This window comes from Euprymna scolopes, chromosome 36, assembly GCF_053919585.1.
Source record: "Euprymna scolopes isolate OS-2025 chromosome 36, ASM5391958v1, whole genome shotgun sequence".
In the NCBI taxonomy this organism is placed as follows: domain Eukaryota; kingdom Metazoa; phylum Mollusca; class Cephalopoda; order Sepiida; family Sepiolidae; genus Euprymna; species Euprymna scolopes.
The window spans coordinates 18,174,698-18,193,903 of record NC_136517.1 but is presented as its reverse complement, the minus strand read 5'-3'; the positions used below and the strand labels follow the sequence as shown (position 1 = coordinate 18,193,903).

At 33.8% G+C, this 19,206-nt stretch overlaps 1 protein-coding gene across 6 annotated transcripts in view; it reads left to right on the top strand.

The window, feature by feature from the left end:
* Window positions 1–19,206, top strand: part of LOC145260369 (presenilin-1-like) — a 76,572-nt gene that overhangs the window by 42,670 nt on the left and 14,696 nt on the right. For all 6 annotated transcript variants that reach the window (XM_080118313.1, XM_080118314.1, XM_080118315.1 and 3 more), the window contains exons 3-6: window positions 7,503–7,729; window positions 11,663–11,804; window positions 17,224–17,291; window positions 18,967–19,187. In XM_080118313.1, the coding sequence (XP_079974439.1) occupies window positions 7,503–7,729; window positions 11,663–11,804; window positions 17,224–17,291; window positions 18,967–19,187 (658 nt within the window). The remainder of the gene's footprint in view (window positions 1–7,502; window positions 7,730–11,662; window positions 11,805–17,223; window positions 17,292–18,966; window positions 19,188–19,206) is intronic.

Below are 19,206 nucleotides of genomic sequence, written 5' to 3'. Positions count from 1 at the left end.
TTAAAAAAAAAAAGAAATTAGAGAACTCAAAGTTGAATTGTTAATGCATTTTATGTATAAATAACTGAAATCGAATTCTAGAACTATTTAAAAATGAATATATTGCAATATTTCTTTGGTATTATTGTAGATTAACACTGTCCGTTACCCCACCTCCATCTGACCATCTCTCCAAAAATTGATTCTACCTTTTTAATATCCTGAAAAATTTTAATGAAAGATAAACAAATTATTTTAGAATTTAATGTAAAATGATTCATTTTGGGCTATTATAGCATTTTAGGATAGTTAACCATTTTTTTCTATGAAAGATAAATCCTGTGTTTGTTTTTTCTCTCTGTTTTTTTATTTTTTTAAGACAATTATATGTAGTTTTGAGAGGGCCTTTGTGTAATTATGGGAGGATGAGGAGGCTTGTCAATCTGATTTTGGGTTAGGGTTTAGAGAAATTACATGTGAACATATTGAAGACTTGACAGAAAAAAAAAATTGTAGAATTTAGAATGGGGGTTAGTTTCACATAAATTTAATGTAAAATAATTCACCCTATCAGGGCCATTCTAGCATTTTAGAACAATTAATCAATTATAATAATATTCCTTAATATTTTTTTTATCAGAACAAATCATTAGATGATATACTTGATTATTTGGAAGCTAAACTCTTCAATATATAAATATATATGAAATGCGTCTGTACTTCGCCACAGTACATTTATTTTGCCAATGGGAACTAGTGCCCACTATTATACTGGGCCGGCACTGGCTCCCACTGACAACTGCAGTTTTTTTTTTTAAATTGTTTTTTACCAGTGGGATAGGGGGCATAATTCCACTGTACAACACCGCTACACATGTCCTACTAGTGTGTGTGTGTATGTATGTGTATATATATATGTATATATATATATAATCGTCTAAAAAAAAAAAAAAACAAACACAGGATTTATCTTTCATAGAAAAAATGGTTAACTATCCTAAAGTTTCATTTTTATATATATATATATATATATATATATATATATATATATATATATATGAAACTTTTCTAAAAGAACAGTAGCAGAAACTTGCAATGGAACGAGCGATCAACAGAAGATATTGTTTGGAAAAAACGGCTCGTAGACTTATATATAATTGTGTTTATCAACTGTTTTCACTTGTGAAGTATTTCATTTTATCTGTCAAACAATAGGATTGAATATACATTGCTTAAAGGGCCTTCCTCTCAATGGTTTTTCCACATATCACCCCCCCCCACACACACACAAGGCCCCATTATCTGAATTGCATTTAAATCAAATAAATTGTTCAATATAATAAAAACTGGATGCTTAACGACTTATGGTCTCCCATGCCGTTTAACGATTAAGCATCTCGCGTGTCTTATAATAGCTGAGCATCTCACATCTACGTTCTGTGAAAACAAAATATATATAGTATATCTATAAAAGTGAGAATGTGTGTGTGTGTGTATGAGGACTTTTCTCAACCTATACAGTCAACGGATTTTTTATCTATAGACTTGAAATTTGGTATATAGCATATTCAGATATGTGGAAAACTTTTTAATCAGTTTTAATGGGTTGCTAAGGGGTGAAAATTGAAAAATTGGTACATGAGGAGTGTCATCAGATTTTTATTTGTTTGCTGTTTCACGAATGCGCATGCGTGAATGGTTCACACAACAAATTATGTTTAAAAGAAATAGGTTTGAAAACACCTTTTTAAAGGACGTGTCAAGCCAACCTAATGGTTATCGCACTCGACTCGCTGTCTTTAGGTTTTGGTTTCAATCTAAGCCCAAATATTTTATTTTATTTTTTTATTTTTTTGGACTTAAAAAGAAGTGAACTGTTTAGAAAAAACATAATACTTGCATGCACACGTCTCAGTTTCTGTATGAGTTAAAATATAATATTTATGCGTATTTTACGACCGGGTAATACCGTGCGGCCTGCGAGTAAATGAATAAAAGAAACTTATTTTTGCACAGGTCTCTCCTCTATCTTTATTGTCTATTTTTCTTGACTGGTGTTTTAGTCGATCCCTTTTTTACCACAGGGCTCTACATTGCGAGTGAAACAGTCGCATTTGCGAGTGATTTTTCAAAGTGGCGACTAGAAATAATGAAACACTTATCTTTTGGCGATTATATTACTTTCACTGACAATCTTCCAAAGCTCACTAGTGAGTGAAAAATATCTTTTCAATTTTTTTTTTTTTATAAAACGAACAAAGTTATATTGTTTAAACAATAAAAGTTTAATAGAATATACTTTTTTTTTTAACAGAGGCTGTTTAAAAAATATCCTTACAACTTCTTTTTTTTAATAAAATGAACAAATTTAAATTATTTAAACCATAAAAGTTTAATAGAACAATATACTTTAAAAAATTTTTTTTAACGAATGATGTTTAAAAAATATCTGAAGAAATTAGAATGTTTATACCTTCAAGTATCAACATAAAATTTGTTGTATATTTAGAATTACACTTATTAAAAAAAAAAACACACACACACACACAGAAAAATCTTTATGATGTACATACTCGTCACAGAACAAAGATGTCATATTCTAAAAATCATCTGGGTTTGGCTAGTAACTTTGCTATTTGGCTAGTAAACGAAAATATTTGGTTGTCAAAGGTCAACTGAAGATAAATTCGTCCGTAGAGCTCTGTATCATATGATCTAATACAAATCTGGCATAGGACATGACATATATATTAAAGAATGGAGGATTTTTTAACAACTTCCAAATCACCTGATATGTTTTGAATATTTATTTGTTAATTAGTAACCAAATAAATTTTTAATTTTACTTTTATTGATTTGCTTATTTAAAGATTTATTTTTAATTAATTTAAATTGCTATAAAATCAATTACCTTTTTATATATATACTAGCTGTACCCTGCCACGCGTTGCAGTGGCTCAATTTGGTGTAATGGAAAAATTTAATAAAAGAGAAAATGCATGTTTCTTATATTAGTACAGCAATCCACTGCAAAAAGTGAAAAAGAAGGCGAAACTGAAAAAAATGGTGCTCTTGCAGAATTTGATCTGGATCCTCGAGAGTTTCTGTCAATCATTCATGTTTTGGACTTGACCAACAATCAGTGGATGAAGCCGAACGTAGCAAAAATGTTGAAACGCTAAATGCTTTTTTTTTGTTGTTGTTTTAAAAAATGTGATTTAGTAATTAATATTTGGTTGATGGTGGGGGGGAAGGGGGGGTTACTATACACAGATTCGAAAAAGTCGTCCAAAAACAAATAAATGAAAGCAAAGGTAAGGTAATTTACGTTTCTACCTAATTGAATAATTGTTTAGTGTTTTTATGTAATGTAAAATGTTTAATTGGCTCAAAAAACAGAAATGGTCGCGAATTCTGTTGAATACGTTAAGTTTGGGAAAGTAAGTTGAAAACTAAAAACTATACAAAACAGTGTCTGAAACTCACCGAACATATGTTACCATGACATAGGCTGGCATAATGGATAGGTTTCTGACAGTATTTTGTATAGTTTTTTTAGTTTTAACTCACTTTCTCTAACTTAAAGTAATCAAAAGTGTCCACCACCATTTGTAGCTTTCAAATACACCAATAAACACTGTTTTTCGAACCGACTAAACGTTACATTAAATGAAAAGGGTTTATATTACTAAACACAGATACAAAGAAGTTGTCAAAAAATAAATATATAACAAATAAATGTTATCAAAGGCAAGAAAAGTAAGTGTTCTACCTAACTGGATAAGATTTTAGTGTTTTTATGTAATGTATAATCGGTTCAAAAACATTCAATGTTTATCGGTATATCTGAAAAATACAAATGGCGGCAGACTGTATCGAACATGTTAAGTTTGGGGAAATTTTGGGAAAATGAGTTTAAACTAAAAATACTGTTAGGAACTCACTCAATATATGTTACCATGATGTAGGCTGGCATATAATCGGTGGTTTTAAACTTTTGCTCGATACAGGTGACGACTTTTAAAAATCCCTTTTAGTGATTACCTGGTTTGAGGATATTTGTACAACTAAACGGCAAATCTGCTCAAAAAAATCCGGTATTATTTTACTTTAAGGCCCGTTTCACGTTCATATATAACGAAATATTTTATTGTAGATTTCGGTGTGCTAAAAACGAATCTGCAAACCGTTTACGTAGCAAAAAAAAAGTTTTCATGACATTCATGAAATTACTTTTTGAAAAAGTGGGTGATCACTTTTCAATGTAAATTTAACTTAGAATGAGCACCCACTTTCTGGCCACCTGAGAGAGGGGCATTTTTCTGTTTCTTGGCTAAAAAGTTTTTTGTTTGATTTCTTTTGCATGGTAATAACCCCTGAACTCTGGGACTATTTTCCATTTAACAGCGGTAGCCTTCGTTTACGCTATGCGTAAGCATAAACGAAAGCTGTTTAGCCAATAAACATGGGAAAAAATCCCCCCTCTCTCAGGTGGCTAGAAAGTGGGTGCTCATTTTAAGTTAAATTTACATGGAAAAGTGATCGCCACTTTTTCGAAAAAGTAATTTCTTCATATCATAAAAACTATTTTTTTGTGACGGAAACGGTTTGCAGATTCGTTTTTAGCACACCAAAATCTACAAAAAAAATTTTGTTATTTACGAACGTGAGACACACAGCCCTTAATGGAAAATTATATCAAAAATCCGGGGGAAAATAGTTTTCAATAAAAACAGCAAATGAATTCGATAGAAAAAAAATGGATGCTATTTTTTTTTTCTTTCTGTGTGTTTCTTGGCTAAAAAGTCTTTTTGTTTGATTTCTTTTGCATGGTATTAACCCCTGAACTCTGGGACTATTTTCCATTTCACAGACGTAGCCTTTGTTTATGCTATGCGTGAGCATAAACGAAAACTGTTAAATATGCATTCGCGTACCAAACTGCCTTGTCAAAAAAAAGCCAATAAACACGAAATAAATGCCCCTTCCTCAGGTGGCCAGAAAGTGGGTGCTCATTTTAAGTTAAATTTAGATGGAAAAGTGATCACCCACTTTTCGGAAAAAAAAATTTCTTCAGATCATGAAAACTATTTTGATACTCCTTGGGCGTTGAGTTCCATGGCGACCCGCAGAATTATTTAATGGTCGTTCCCTTAGTACCCCCCTAGTCAAGGCTAACGCATGCGCACGTAACATTTTTTATTTATTTACTTACGTGGTGGAGTTTCTATACTGATAGGTTTTTTGAAATTTTTTCACTGGATTATTATTGATTGAACACTAACCAGATTATGAAAAAAAATTGAAAAAAAAAAAAAAATCATTTCAACATTTGAAAGGGATACTCACTTTTTAGTTACCACGTTCTGGTAAATCGGTCACTTTTTATTTATTTATTTTTTTTTTTTCTAAATACGGAAGTGTCTTCGGGAGATATAAAATGGTCGCATGTTGACGAAGCAATGTATCGGGAGGCGTACGGCGGGATTAAAAATTATTGGTAAATTTTTAGATTAGGTCCACCTCCTCAATTTTCTTTTAAATGACGACTTGAAATGGTTTTCGACTATGCTGAATACGAAAATCGCATCGAAATTTTGCAGAAATAAGTAGTTATCAAGATATAAAAAGTTGTATTATGCATTGTAATCTTTGGCGGCCATCTTTTTTACGTGTGTGTATTTGTTTATGGCGCGTGTGCACGTAAAAAGATGGCCGCCGAAGAATACAATGCATAATACAACTATTTATTTTCGCAAAATTTCAATGCAATTTGCGTGTTCAGCATACTCGGAAACCTATAAATGTCGTCATTGAAAGGAAAATTGTGGAGGTGGACCTAATCTAAAAAAATACCAAATTATTAAACATTTCTCCAGCATGTTAGTGAAATTTATAATACTTTAAAAAAATTAAAAAGAAACAAAACAAAAGTTTTGAAAAAACTCACCTTTCACAAAAACAATTTAAAAAAAAAAAAAACCACAAACTGACTAAATAAGTAAAAAAAAAAAAATAATTAAAAATCTCGAAACTTTATTTTCATGAAAACAATAAAAAAAAGTCCTGTTCTCTCTATTTTTTTTTCTTTGAGAAACAAATATATTTCTGACTTACAAATGCGGTAGAGACTCATTATTTTTACTTTCTATGGTTTTGATATACCGCGTTTTTATTGCTTACAAAATGGGTGACTGATTTATCAGAACGTTGTAACTAAAAAGTGAGCACCACTTTCAAATGTCGAAATAATGATTTCTTTTTTACATTTTTTTTTTTTTTTTAATAATCTGTTTAATTAGTGTCCAATCAATAATAATCCAGTGAAAAAAAATTCCAAAAACCTATAAGTATAGAAATTAAGCATGGGAGTAATGTTTGTACAACAACGTCGCCTTTCGCACTTTTACAAACATTTTTTTAAAAAAGTAACTAAACCATTTATTGATAATTTGTCACGTGTACAAACATTTATTTATTTACGTAGGCTTAACTCCTTTCATGAATAAGAAAAGTTTTACTCTTTAAGAATAATAAAAGGAAAAAGTTACTGAACATTTATAAAAGGACTTCTTTTCATGAAGGCCAGAGGAATAGTTGGCCGAAAATTCGTGAAACAACAACAATAAATAAAAATGGTGCTAATGCAGAGAGCCGCGCTATTTTTTAAATCATATTTCCACGTTTAAATAACGTTTTACGATATGTTTGTTTTTTTTTTATTTATTCAATTGTAAGGTTAAAGTACAGAATAGGTACAAAACATCCTTACCTCCCCATGTTAAGAATGACTTTTTAAATAATAACATTATTTCAGCACGGATCACTCTCTGCATGAGTAATCTTATATAGAAAAAAAAAACAAAAAAACTCAAAAGCAAGCAACAAACTTTTTTTTTTTTTTTTGGCCTTATATAATAAAGAAAAGATGTGTAAATTAAAAAATTTGGAAGATAAACAAATGAAATATGTTTTTTTTTTTTTTTTTTTTACTTATCGAGTTAACAGAAAATGAAACCTTTCGTCAATTCGTGGCTGTGAAATGAATCGAACCGGAAGTTCAGTTTTATCAACAGAACAGATTCGCAGAAACGATAAATAAATATATTTATTTTATTTAATATTTTAATTTTAATTAGGTAAATTTATTTTAATAACATAAAAACATACCTCGACTCTAAAAATGGGTTGTCTGAAAATTTCAAATAAATTGGTAACGTTTAACATGGTTTTATTTCTTTAGAACGAACCAACTTTACATTTTTATATATATAGATATATATAATTAATGTATCGTTTTTTCTTTTGTTTTTTTATTTTTAGAATTAAATTTTTTTTTTTTTTTTTTTTTAGGAATAATTTATTTTGCATTAAATAAAAAAAATTCTTGTAAAATATTTTCATTCAAAAACAAAAAAAATGTAATTCTTAAATCTGAAAAAAGCATTTTCATATTCTTCAAAATCCAAATCAAATTTCTTCAGATTAAAAACTTTTCTTTGCTTTTCATTATTCCTTTTTAGAGTGAGCGTGAAATTGAAATTGAGAACCCCGAAGCGACTGAAGCCAGCATCCAAGTTCCACCGACACGTAGGAAACGTAGTAGCAATCAAAGTGAGGACGACGAGGAGACACTGTTGTATGGAGCGAAACACGTCATCATGTTATTCATCCCCGTTACCCTCTGTATGATCGTTGTCGTAGCAACGATTAGTTCGGTCAACTTCTACACAGAACAAGGAGGCTATCTGTAAGCATGATTCCAATCTTTGTTTTTTTTCATGTTCACCCCTAACAAGTCATATCACCACTTGGATATAAGGGGCTATTATTTGGGACCATGCCTAGGAAAAATTAACAAGATGTTGGTTTACATTACATTTAAACTTCGGCATATCAAAACAGTCAGGAAGCAGGTAGCAGGAAGAGAATTCCAAAGTTTATCTATTTGAGGAGAAAAAATTATTAGAGTAGAAAGCTTTCGAGCATCAACAGTGAAAGGATGAGATTTTATTGCTAAGCAGATTTGTCTGGATATGTACAATGAGGGCGAGGGGGCACAAGTGCAACGAGTTCATCAGAGAATATTCCATTAAAATACTTGTAAAACAGGCACAGGGATGCAACATTGGGACAGAGGTTGGTGCTTAGTTGACAAAGTAGAGCCTATTAGATTGAAAACTCTGTTTTGGACCCTATCCACGAGGGAGAGGCTAGTGGTACATGCACCAGCCCAGACGTGGTAACAATACTCCATGCGTGGGTGAATGGTGGCCTTGTAGAGGTATAGAATACTCTCAGGTGTGAGTAGTCTTCTAGGTAAATGGAGGGGACCCACCTTCTTTGCAGCAGCCTTCGCAATGTCCTCAATGTATTTGTTCCAGTTCATATTGCCCATGAATGTTAAGAATTCTCAGGTAGGGTGTTATTTGCCATGGATATTGGTGTAAATTTATGGCAAATATTAACTGTTAAATGTGAACTTGAGAAAAATATGCTTTAAATGTGTCAACATTATCTAAGTGGAATCACATGACATCAGTTCAAATTCGGGTGCCATCTTGTTTTGATTTTAGTTATTCACATAATGTGTACACATTTCAAGTGTGCTTTTCTTAACTTTTCATGCGTAATACTAACTGGATTTTAAATCTAAACGTTTTGTTTAATGTATAAGAAAAACAACCATTTTTAATAGCTGTATAGAATTTTTTTCTTGCATTTACTCTGGCCAGAAGTTTTAGCATTTGCCTCTTTTATTCATTATTCGTTTATTATAGAACGATGAGTTATCATTTATGATTGTTTTATGTAATGCCACAATCTTCAATAATGGCATTTTTGATTTTCATGAAACTTTTAATCATTTTAATCAAAAAAATAAGAACTTTGCTTGATGGCAATTCTATAAATTTGGTCAATAATTAATTCATTAATCGCTTCCGCTACCTACCTGTTGTTGTCCAAAATACAATGAAGTTATTCTAGATTTTACTTTTTATTTGTTTTCACATTTTTTAACTTCAGGTAGACATTTTCAATTATATCCTGCAATTTAAAAAAAATTATCCTCTTGTTGCTTTTTATTTTTAGGTGATTATTTAAAAACTAGACTTTTTGCCTGTATTTAATGAGCAAAAGTTATAGAATGACTTAGAATGAGTACTTTATGCCAAATTGATGATTGAATATTGTTAAATTTGTGTCCATTTTTTGCATTAAATACTAAAACTTATTAATCCTTAAATGTGCATTAAATGGATACCATAATACTTAGTTCACTGCATCTTATCATAGCAAAGGTCCATACAAAATTTCAGCCATATTGGCCAGTAGTTTCCAAAAAAGTTGACTGGACAGACAGATTAATAGAAATTTAATATAGATGTTTCATATTAGCTGGATCAGACTAATTTAAAAAATAAATTGTAACAAACTATGTCATTGCCAATAACAAAATACAATAATCATAAATGAAAATTGGCTAGGCAAAAAGAAAGTCTGAGTTGTCAGCTTAAATACTGTTTGAGTCTGACTTTGAAAATCTAACAAAATAAATATATACGTTTAATACTAGCTATACATACTCGGCCTTGTCATGAGGCTTTTTTGATCCCTCAACAAAGGAGGGATCGGATTTAGTAATTCATTTCCGTTCGTCTGTTTGTTTGTCTGCACTTTTGTCAATAACCATGCCTTGGATTTTAAAAGTTTTTGCACAAACATTAGTCATGATGAAAGTAAATTTTTGCTTGAACTGATTTTCTGGGATAACTTTGGTTGCCCCCGCTTCTCCTTTCCCCAGGTGCCATTATAGAGGTAAAATTGCCCACAAATAATTTGTCCATACTTTTCTCAATAACCACGCCTTGGATTTAAAAAAAAAAATTTTTTACAAACATTAGTCATGGTGAAAGTAAATTTTCCAATCATGGAGGGGGACCTTGCATGCTCGGCTTGTTTTTATTTTAATCTCTAAGCTGTTTAATAAAATTAATGACTATTGAATCAATGCTTTTTTATATAATTTACTTAAAATTTAAAAAAATATTTTTATTTTATCGAAGCAAATGACTATTTAAAGCTAATTTTTGATGATTGAAAAATTATTCTGTAGTTATAGAAAAAGTGATCATTATTTTATAATTAAATTTTTTTTATAAGGTTAAAGATAAAAAATGAATGTTTCTAAAACTAATCACAATTGATACTTACTAATTTACGTTGAAATTTCAGAATTTTTGAGATGAGGATTGATAATTTCTATTATTCGGACTACTGTTCTCATCTTAGATGTTACAGAGGGGAACGATAAAAAGTGTCGCCCTAAAGAAAACACAGCAGCTGTATTTTAAAATTTTTATTAAAAAAATCAATTCAGGTAACTTTATTATGTAGTAAAGCTGATGTCTATTAAATGTAGTCACCTTCAGCCTCAATCACCGCCTCAATGCAGGTCCGGAACTTGGAGCATACCTTTTCTACAAGTGCCAGCAGGAGCTAGGCAAATAGCGGCAGTTGGACTGGCTTTGGTTTTATTAGAATTCATGTTGGTGATATTCTCAACATATGACCAAATGAAATAGTTCAGCAGGTTCAGGTCAGGAGAAGTGGGGGGTGGCCAGTAAGAGAAGGGTACACAGTCATAGCACACCATCTGAAGCCAAACCTGGGTCTCTTTGGACTTGTGGGCCGGTATCAACTACTGCTGCCACACCCAGGGTCTGCCTGTGGCCACCTAATTGCACCAGGGGATCACCACGCTCTTTAGCAGATCCAAGTACACTTTGGTGTTGACTTTCAAGCCCACTTCAAAGATGTGAGGTGGTATATTGTGGCCCTCACTTGAAACCACACCAAAGACCATAACTGTAGCCAGAAACTTTGTTTTCATCACCCTGGGCACATCCCTGTTATTCATGCCAATCCGGTGATGCATTTTGAGGGTGCTGGTAATGGTCCTGTTGTCATAACTTGGATCGGTAGAGAGCATGAGTTGTACAGCAGCGCATCTCCAATCTCGCTTCTTGAACATTGTGTCATTTTCAGACATGATTGAAGGCTCCTATGGCTCTTGGGATTTGTACACAACTGGCCAACTAGTAGATGGTGTGCAACAAAAAAAAAAGAAAATCGGTTTTCATCAAACGGAAATGGAATCCTGTTGTGTTTTCTTGGGCAATAATTTTATTGTTCTAACCTGTATTCTCACAACATTTCAGTCAATCTAGCAATCTTTTTCAGGTGTATCTTGTTAAAATCTGGAATCTGTGGAATTTCAAATGGAACTATTTATTTATAGACATGTGCTACAGTGGATAAAGTAATTAAGTAAGCATCAATTGTGAATGACAGTTTTCTGGTTCAATCCTCACTACAGGTAGTACTAAGAATAAAATAAAAATAACTTAACACTTTTACTTGGTCATGACTGACAGAATGAGAGCAATCTACTTTCTTGGAAGGATTTAGTTCAAAATTCCATACAGATTTCCAAGTTGGACTTAGATTCCAGAGTTATAAAAGTTGCACCTGAAGAATTTCATAAGCTACATCATGTTTGAAATGTTGTGAAAATAACATTCAAGATGAAAACAGTCGTTCAAATAATCCGTTTTACTTAAAACTTTCATGCTACGCAATGTTATCTATGGATTTTCTTTAAAAACTTTTTATTTTTCAGTATTTATACACCATTCCATGAACAAACTGAAGATTCTGGGACGAAAGTTTGGCAGTCTTTTGCGAATGCTTTCATTCTTTTGGGAATTATTGCCGTGATGACGGTCTTTCTGCTGCTCCTCTATAAATACAGATGTTACAGAGTAAGTTCTACACAAATTAAAGTTTTTCATTTTTTGTCTTACAACGAAGTCACCACTTAGAAAGGCCTGAAGAGTTAGGACGCCTCTCCAACCACCGATATTCATGACAAATAACACTCTACCTGAAAATTCTACCTCCAAACTCCTCGGCCTAACATTCATGAGCAATACGAACTGGAACAAATACATTGAAGACATTGCAAAGGCTGCTGCAAAGAAGGTGGGCTCCCTCTATTGAGCTAGAAGACGACTCCCACCTAAGATTATCCTCTACCTCTACAAGGCCACCATTCGCCCATGCATCAATTATTGTTGCCACATCTGGGCTGGTGCATCTACCATTAGCTTCTCCCTCTTAGATAAAGTCTAAAAAAGAGTTTTCAATCTAATAGGTTCTACTTTGTCAACTAAATTCCAACCCCTGTCCTATCACTGCAATGTTGCATCTCAGTGCCTGTTTTGCAAATATTCTAAAGGAATATGCTCTGATGAACTCGTTGCACTTGTGCCCCCTCAACGTACATATCCCGACAAACTCGCTTAGTAACAAAATCTCACCCCTTCATTGTTGAGAACCCTAAATGCCAGAAAGCTTTCTACGCTAATAGTTTCTTTCCTCGAACAGCTAGACTTTGGAATTCCCTTCCTGCTACCTGTTTCCCTGATTAGTGATGTGCAGAAGTTTAAATGTAATGTAAACCAACATCTTGTTAATTTTTCTCAAATAGTAGCCCCTTATGTCCAAGTGGCGATATGCCTTGTTAGGGGTGAACAGGAGTATTAAAAAAAAAATAAATCTATATAAATCTCACCTGTCTGTTTAAATATATATATATATATATATATATATATATATATACATACATACATACATATATATATGTATGTATGTATGTATGTCTGCTTAACACTTTTGACAGAGGCGACAGATTTTCACAAGATCAATATCGTTTTGAAGCTCAACCCTTCGGACGACAAATATCGAAAAATTGGCTAAAAACATTAATTCCTTCACCCTCAACTGGGCACTTTTCTACACGGAGGGGTTGCTTTTTTCGCCGATATTTTAAAAAATCATCCCCTTTTTTCGATTGACCAGCCTTAATTTAAACCTACATCACTTCCGGTTTGGCGATCAACGCAACAGCAAAGACATCACTTTTTTTTTTCATGTCTTTTCCTTCTTCACGGTATGGGTTCGAACCTAGGTACTACCACTTTATTTTTTTTTTTTTTGCTCAACACACACTTCCAAACACCCAGGCAACGCCAGGTTAGTATAATAATAAGTGTAAGGGTTGTCAGTGAAACAACAGCGTAGTGATCAGTACTGGTGGAAATTGGGTATAATTTGATTATTTAACCTCCAGCCCTCGAGTGAATTTTGTTTGGCCCGCCACCTTACTCAGGGCACGATATCAATAAAGTTTTGGGTTTGTATTACTATACACATAGATTGGAAAGAGTTGTCAAATATATTATATATATAAAAGTGAACGTGTGTGTGTGTGTGTGTGTCTACGTACATTTTCCTTCGCAATAACTCCGTCAATTTTCAGTCTACAGACTCGAAATTTGATATACAAGGTACTGAGATTTGGGAAAATCTTTGTGATCCGTTTTCGGACGGAAATTTGGCTGTTAAAGGGTCAAAGTTCAACGAGTTTGCCCGGGTGTTTGGAGGTGTATTTTGAGAACTCTACCAAACTCCTCCGCCAATTTTGGGTCTAAACACTTGAAATTTTAGATATAGGTTCTAACTTAATAACTTGATTTGAGCCCAAAACAATAAATGTTAAGGGGTCAAAGTTAAAAAAATTGACTTTTTTTTTTTTTTGCTCAACATGTACCTCTAAACACCCGGGCAATACCGGGTTGAAATACTAGTAACAAATAAATGTTATCAAAGGCAAGACAAGTTACTTTTCTACCTAACTAGATAATTTTTTAGTGTTTTTATTTAATATAACATGTTTATTCAACTTGAAAAACATAGTGTTTACTGATGTATTTGAAAATTACAAATGGCGCCAGGCTCTCTGCTGAACACGATAAGTTTGGGAAAAGGAGTTAAAAATAAAAAACTATACAAAATACTGTTAAAAATCCACCAAATATATGTCAGCTTATGTTGTGGTAACATATATTGAGCGAGTTTCTAACAGTATTTTGTATAGTTTTTTATTTTTAACTCCTTTTCCCAAACTTATGTTGAACAGAAGATCTGGAGCCATTTGTAATTTTCAAATACATCAGTAAACACTGTTTTTCGAGCTGAATAAACATTTAACATTAAATAAAAACACTAAAAAATTGTCCAGTTAGGTAGAAAAGTAACTTATCTTGCCTTTGATAACATTTATTTATTATATATTTGTTTTTTTGACAACTTTTTCGAATCTATGTGTATAGTAATACAAACTCAAAGCTTTTTTTGTAAAATATGTTTTATAGTAAAATAATTAATGTCATTTAAATATAATCATATTAAATTCAATACTTGTTTTATTGAAATGCACAGAAAATTTACATATTTAATAACTTTGTTATACGCCATGACAATTTAGCCAAAGCTGTTTGGCCTTCCTCTTATAATCAGCACTGCTTTTTGGCTCTCACGCTCCAAAAGGTTGCTGACTCCTGCTATAGATTATCATCATATTCGCTTTGACATGTTTTACATAAGGTTATTGGTTAGATGGATCCAAAATATTACCGACCCCTGATTTAAGGGGGATGGCTTGTATCATGGTGTCTTTTTTTTTTACATGGGGGTCACCACTTATCAAGGCCCGAAGGCCACTCAGGGATAAGGGTTGTTGCGTGTACAGTAATCAATGAGATAGTATTGTAGTAATCATTAGTATTGGGGGTTTTGATAGAGTGTCTTACTTAAGGGGGTGGTTTGTCAGGAGTTTGTTTAGGTTGGACTTAAAGACGTCTAAGTTGTAGTCAGGTGGGAAACAGGCAAGCGGCAGAGAGTTCCACTGGCATGCAGTTCTAAGAAAGAAACTTTGCTCATGGAATGTACGCTTGGATTTAGGCAAAGATAAAGAGTGGGGAAAATTTTTGACAGTAGTTTCAGCCAGACTGGTGTTTCTCGTGAAAGATTGGTGAGGGGGGACGAGAGATTGGAGCTCAGACGAGCACCTGCCATGGAAATAACGATAAAACAAAGACAGGCTCACAACGTCTCTTCTGTGGGAGAGAGGCTGCAGCGAAGAGAAAAGGGCATCCCCCACTAAACCACAAAGTCTATTTTGTACTGTGTCAAGGCAGGATAGGCTGTTTTTAGCAGCTCCTTCCCAGATGTGGCAGCAGTACTCCATCCTTGGACGTACTTGGCTTTTATACAGATAGAGAATTGCATCAGTAGTGAGATATCTTCTGGAGAAGTAGAAGGATCCCACCATTTTCCCAGCGACCTTGGCCACAGATTTGATGTATGTGTTCCATTTCAGATCAGGAGTAAAGGTCAAACCCAGAAGCTTGTCAAAACATGGAGCATGGTGTTTTATATAGTATAGCATACTTTGTAGCACAACTGGAGTCTTATTGACAAAAGTTTTTTTGGTATCTCGACAAAGGAGGGATTGGACCTAATAATTCACTCCCGTTCATCTGTTTGTTTGTTTACACTTTTCTTAATAACCACGCCTTGGATTTAAAAAAAAAAAATTCCATAAACATTAGTCATGGTGAAAGTAAATTTTTGCCAGAACTGATTTTCCGGGATAACTCTGGTCGCCCCCCCCCCTCCCCACAAGGGGTCGTTATAGGGTAAATTGCCCCCAATTGTTCATCTGTTCTTTTATTAGCATTTTTCTCAACTACGCCTTAGATATTTTTTTTTTTAAATTTTGCACAAACATTAGTCATGTTGAAAGTAAATTTTTTACTTGTAGAGGGGGACTTTGCATGCTTTGCTTGTTTTTTAAGAAAATAAAGTCAACTATATTTAACTTTCATAGAATAATCTGAGAATAAAATGTGTTGAAAAATAATAAATGAAGATATGTGTGTGAATTGTTTCGTTTAAAATGCATCAGTTTCCATAATAAAATGATGTATTTTCATGATCATCAAAACTAAATGATTGAAAAACAGTTACTACTTGACCTTTGACTTCTCTGTATATTTTGAAACAATCAGTGATTATCATGTTACTCTGTTTTGTCTTAACAAAAAAATGTGTCCTTTTAAAAACTTGTTTTTGTCTGTAACTAGCGTGGCTACTTGGTGTTGCCTGAAAGTATAGACAACAGAATAGAACCATTAAAAGTGCATGACCTCTTTCTTTTTTTCTTTAATATATATTTATCTCTGTATCCATCTATTCTTTCTCTCTATCTCTGTTATCTCTATCTGTTTGTCCGTTCGCTCTATCTCTCTCTCCTTGACTGTTCTCTCTCTCCTTGACTGTTCTCTCTCTCCTTGACTGTTCTCTCTCTCCTTGACTGTTCTCTCTCTCCTTGACTGTTCTCTCTCTCCTTGACTGTTCTCTCTCTCCTTGTCTGTTCTCTCTCTCCTTGTCTGTTCTCTCTCTCCTTGTCTGTTCTCTCTCTCCTTGTCTGTTCTCTCTCTCCTTGTCTGTTCTCTCTCTCCTTGTCTGTTCTCTCTCTCCTTGTCTGTTCTCTCTCTCCTTGTCTGTTCTCTCTCTCTCTCTCTCCTTGTCTGTTCTCTCTCTCTCTCTCTCCTTGTCTGTTCTCTCTCTCTCTCTCTCCTTGTCTGTTCTCTCTCTCTCTCTCTCTCCTTGTCTGTTCTCTCTCTCTCTCTCCTTGTCTGTTCTCTCTCTGTCCTTGTCTGTTCTCTCTCTGTCCTTGTCTGTTCTCTCTCTGTCCTTGTCTGTTCTCTCTCTGTCCTTGTCGGTTCTCTCTCTCTCCTTGTCTGTTCTCTCTCTCTCTCCTTGTCTGTTCTCTCTCTCTCCTTGTCTGTTCTCTTTCTCTCCTTGTCTGTTCTCTTTCTCTCCTTGTCTGTTCTCTTTCTCTCCTTGTCTGTTCTCTCTCTCTCCTTGTCTGTTCTCTCTCTCTCTCCTTGTCTGTTCTCTCTCTCTCTCCTTGTCTGTTCTCTCTCTCTCTCTCCTTGTCTGTTCTCTCTCTCTCTCTCCTTGTCTGTTCTCTCTCTCTCTCTCCTTGTCTGTTCTCTCTCTCTCTCTCCTTGTCTGTTCTCTCTCTCTCTCTCCTTGTCTGTTCTCTCTCTCTCTCCTTGTCTGTTCTCTCTCTCTCTCTCTCCTTGTCTGTTCTCTCTCTCTCTCTCTCTCTCCTTGTCTGTTCTCTCTCTCTCTCTCTCTCTCCTTGTCTGTTCTCTCTCTCTCTCTCTCTCTCTCTCTCCTTGTCTGTTAATGTGTTTTATATAAGAGATAAAATGTTTAACCAATGTTTTGTAATTGTTTATAAAAATTTTTTTTTTTTACTTTCAGATCATCCATGGTTGGCTCATAATGTCGTCACTTCTGCTGCTTTTCATGTTTTCCTATATGTATTTAGGGTAAGGATCCATTTGACCATTTCATTTGAAGAAATCTTAGTCCATAAAAAACTGTGCATGTCAACACATCGAACATTTTTATTTATTTATTGAATTTCTTTGAAAAAGATCATCATGAGTAGCATCTCCTGTTTGGTGCAGATTGCAGACCCACGTGACTTCTTTTTTTGCCATTCTTTCGGATCCAGGACAAGTTGGTTGATGGACGGCAAACTGTTAGAGATGTCCAATGAAAAACATTTCTCTCCACAGGGTTCTATAGACAAATTTATCTTTAGTTGATCTTTGGCAACTAAATATTTTTATTTACTAGCCATATAGAAAAGTGACTAGCCAAACCCATATGACTTTTGGAATATGACATCTTTGTTCTGTGACGATTATGCACATAATAAAGTTTTTTTTTCATATTTGTTTAATACGTGTAATTCTAAATATACAACAAATTTTATGTTGATACTTGAAGGTATAAATATTAAAAAAAAAAGAGTATATTGTTCTATTAAACTTTTATTGTTTAAATAATTAAACTTTGTTCATTTTATTTTTAAAAAAAGTTGAAAAGATATTTTTTTCACTCAGTCGTGAGCTTTGGAAGATTGTCAGTGAAAGAAATACAATCGTCAAAAGATAAGTGTTTCATTATTTCTAGTCACCACTTTGAAAAATCACTCGCAAATGCGACTGTTTCACTCGCAATGTAGAGCCCTGTTCCACCTTCTCTTTGGCTTTCTTCTGCTGCTTTTATCTTCTTCTGCCTTGAAAAGGATGCCAAGTCTTTTCAATTCAGTATGGTATATACTAGGGACTCACCTGAAAGTAATACCTCCTATTTTTTTTATTCTACCTAAACAGAGCAGACAGGATTGCAAATTGCATTGTTATGATGACTGAAATTATGCATTCCTGATCTGAAAGTTTCATCTCTCTGTTGCAGATATTGACACTCTAGTGTGAAACTCTAAGAAAGCTACCCTTGTCATAGATGTGCATCAGAAACAGATGCGTTAATGCATTATTGAATTCCTAGTAAAAGTGCATTGAGAATTGTGGTGACTATGTAGATGTAAAAAAATAAATTCTGGAGCACAAAAGGTTGCTCACCTGAATGGTACCAGTCCGGTCTTTGTTGCACTGCAATAAAACAACACAAGTCCTTGATGAATTCAGGTGATCTGTGTATGTTTGTGTGTGATACCGTCACGTAGCGTAAAAAAAGAGAACTCCAAATGTCGTTCATTGCTAGCTGCCTAGTCGCATCAGGGTCTCCAGTGATTATCTTCTCAATCCGATCTACCATCACCAACTTTGACTCCAATCTCTCTTCTTTCTCTTGGGGGATCTCTGAGTCGCCAACCATTATCAATTATCGCAAACTAGAAACTATCCAAACTAACTCTGTCTCCTCAATTTATTGACTCAAAATCGGAAATCCTAAAAGTCCTGTCTTTGTCTTAGAGTAACTGATATGCAGAAATAACTTTCCTTCTCAATCGTTCCTATTTCTGATTGTCTTTGTGGTATTTGGTGATTCACTTTTTATTATTTCATCTACTTTCAGCAAGTTATTTTATGGGTTGCTTTCGAACACTCCACAGATGGAGTTGGTGTGCATCTATAGTATTACAGTTTAATTAATCTGGACTGATATATTTTATTTACTTTTCATTTTCAGGGAAGTCTTGAAAGCCTACAACGTTCCAATGGATTACATTACAGTGGCCATTTTGATGTGGAACTTTGGCGTGATTGGAATGATCTGCATTCACTGGAAAGGTCCGTTGTTACTGCAGCAGGCTTACCTTCTCATGATCAGCGCTTTGATGGCTCTCATCTTTATTAAATATCTTCCAGATTGGACAACATGGGCTGTGCTGGGAATTATGGTCTTTTGGGGTAAGAAAAGTTTTATTGG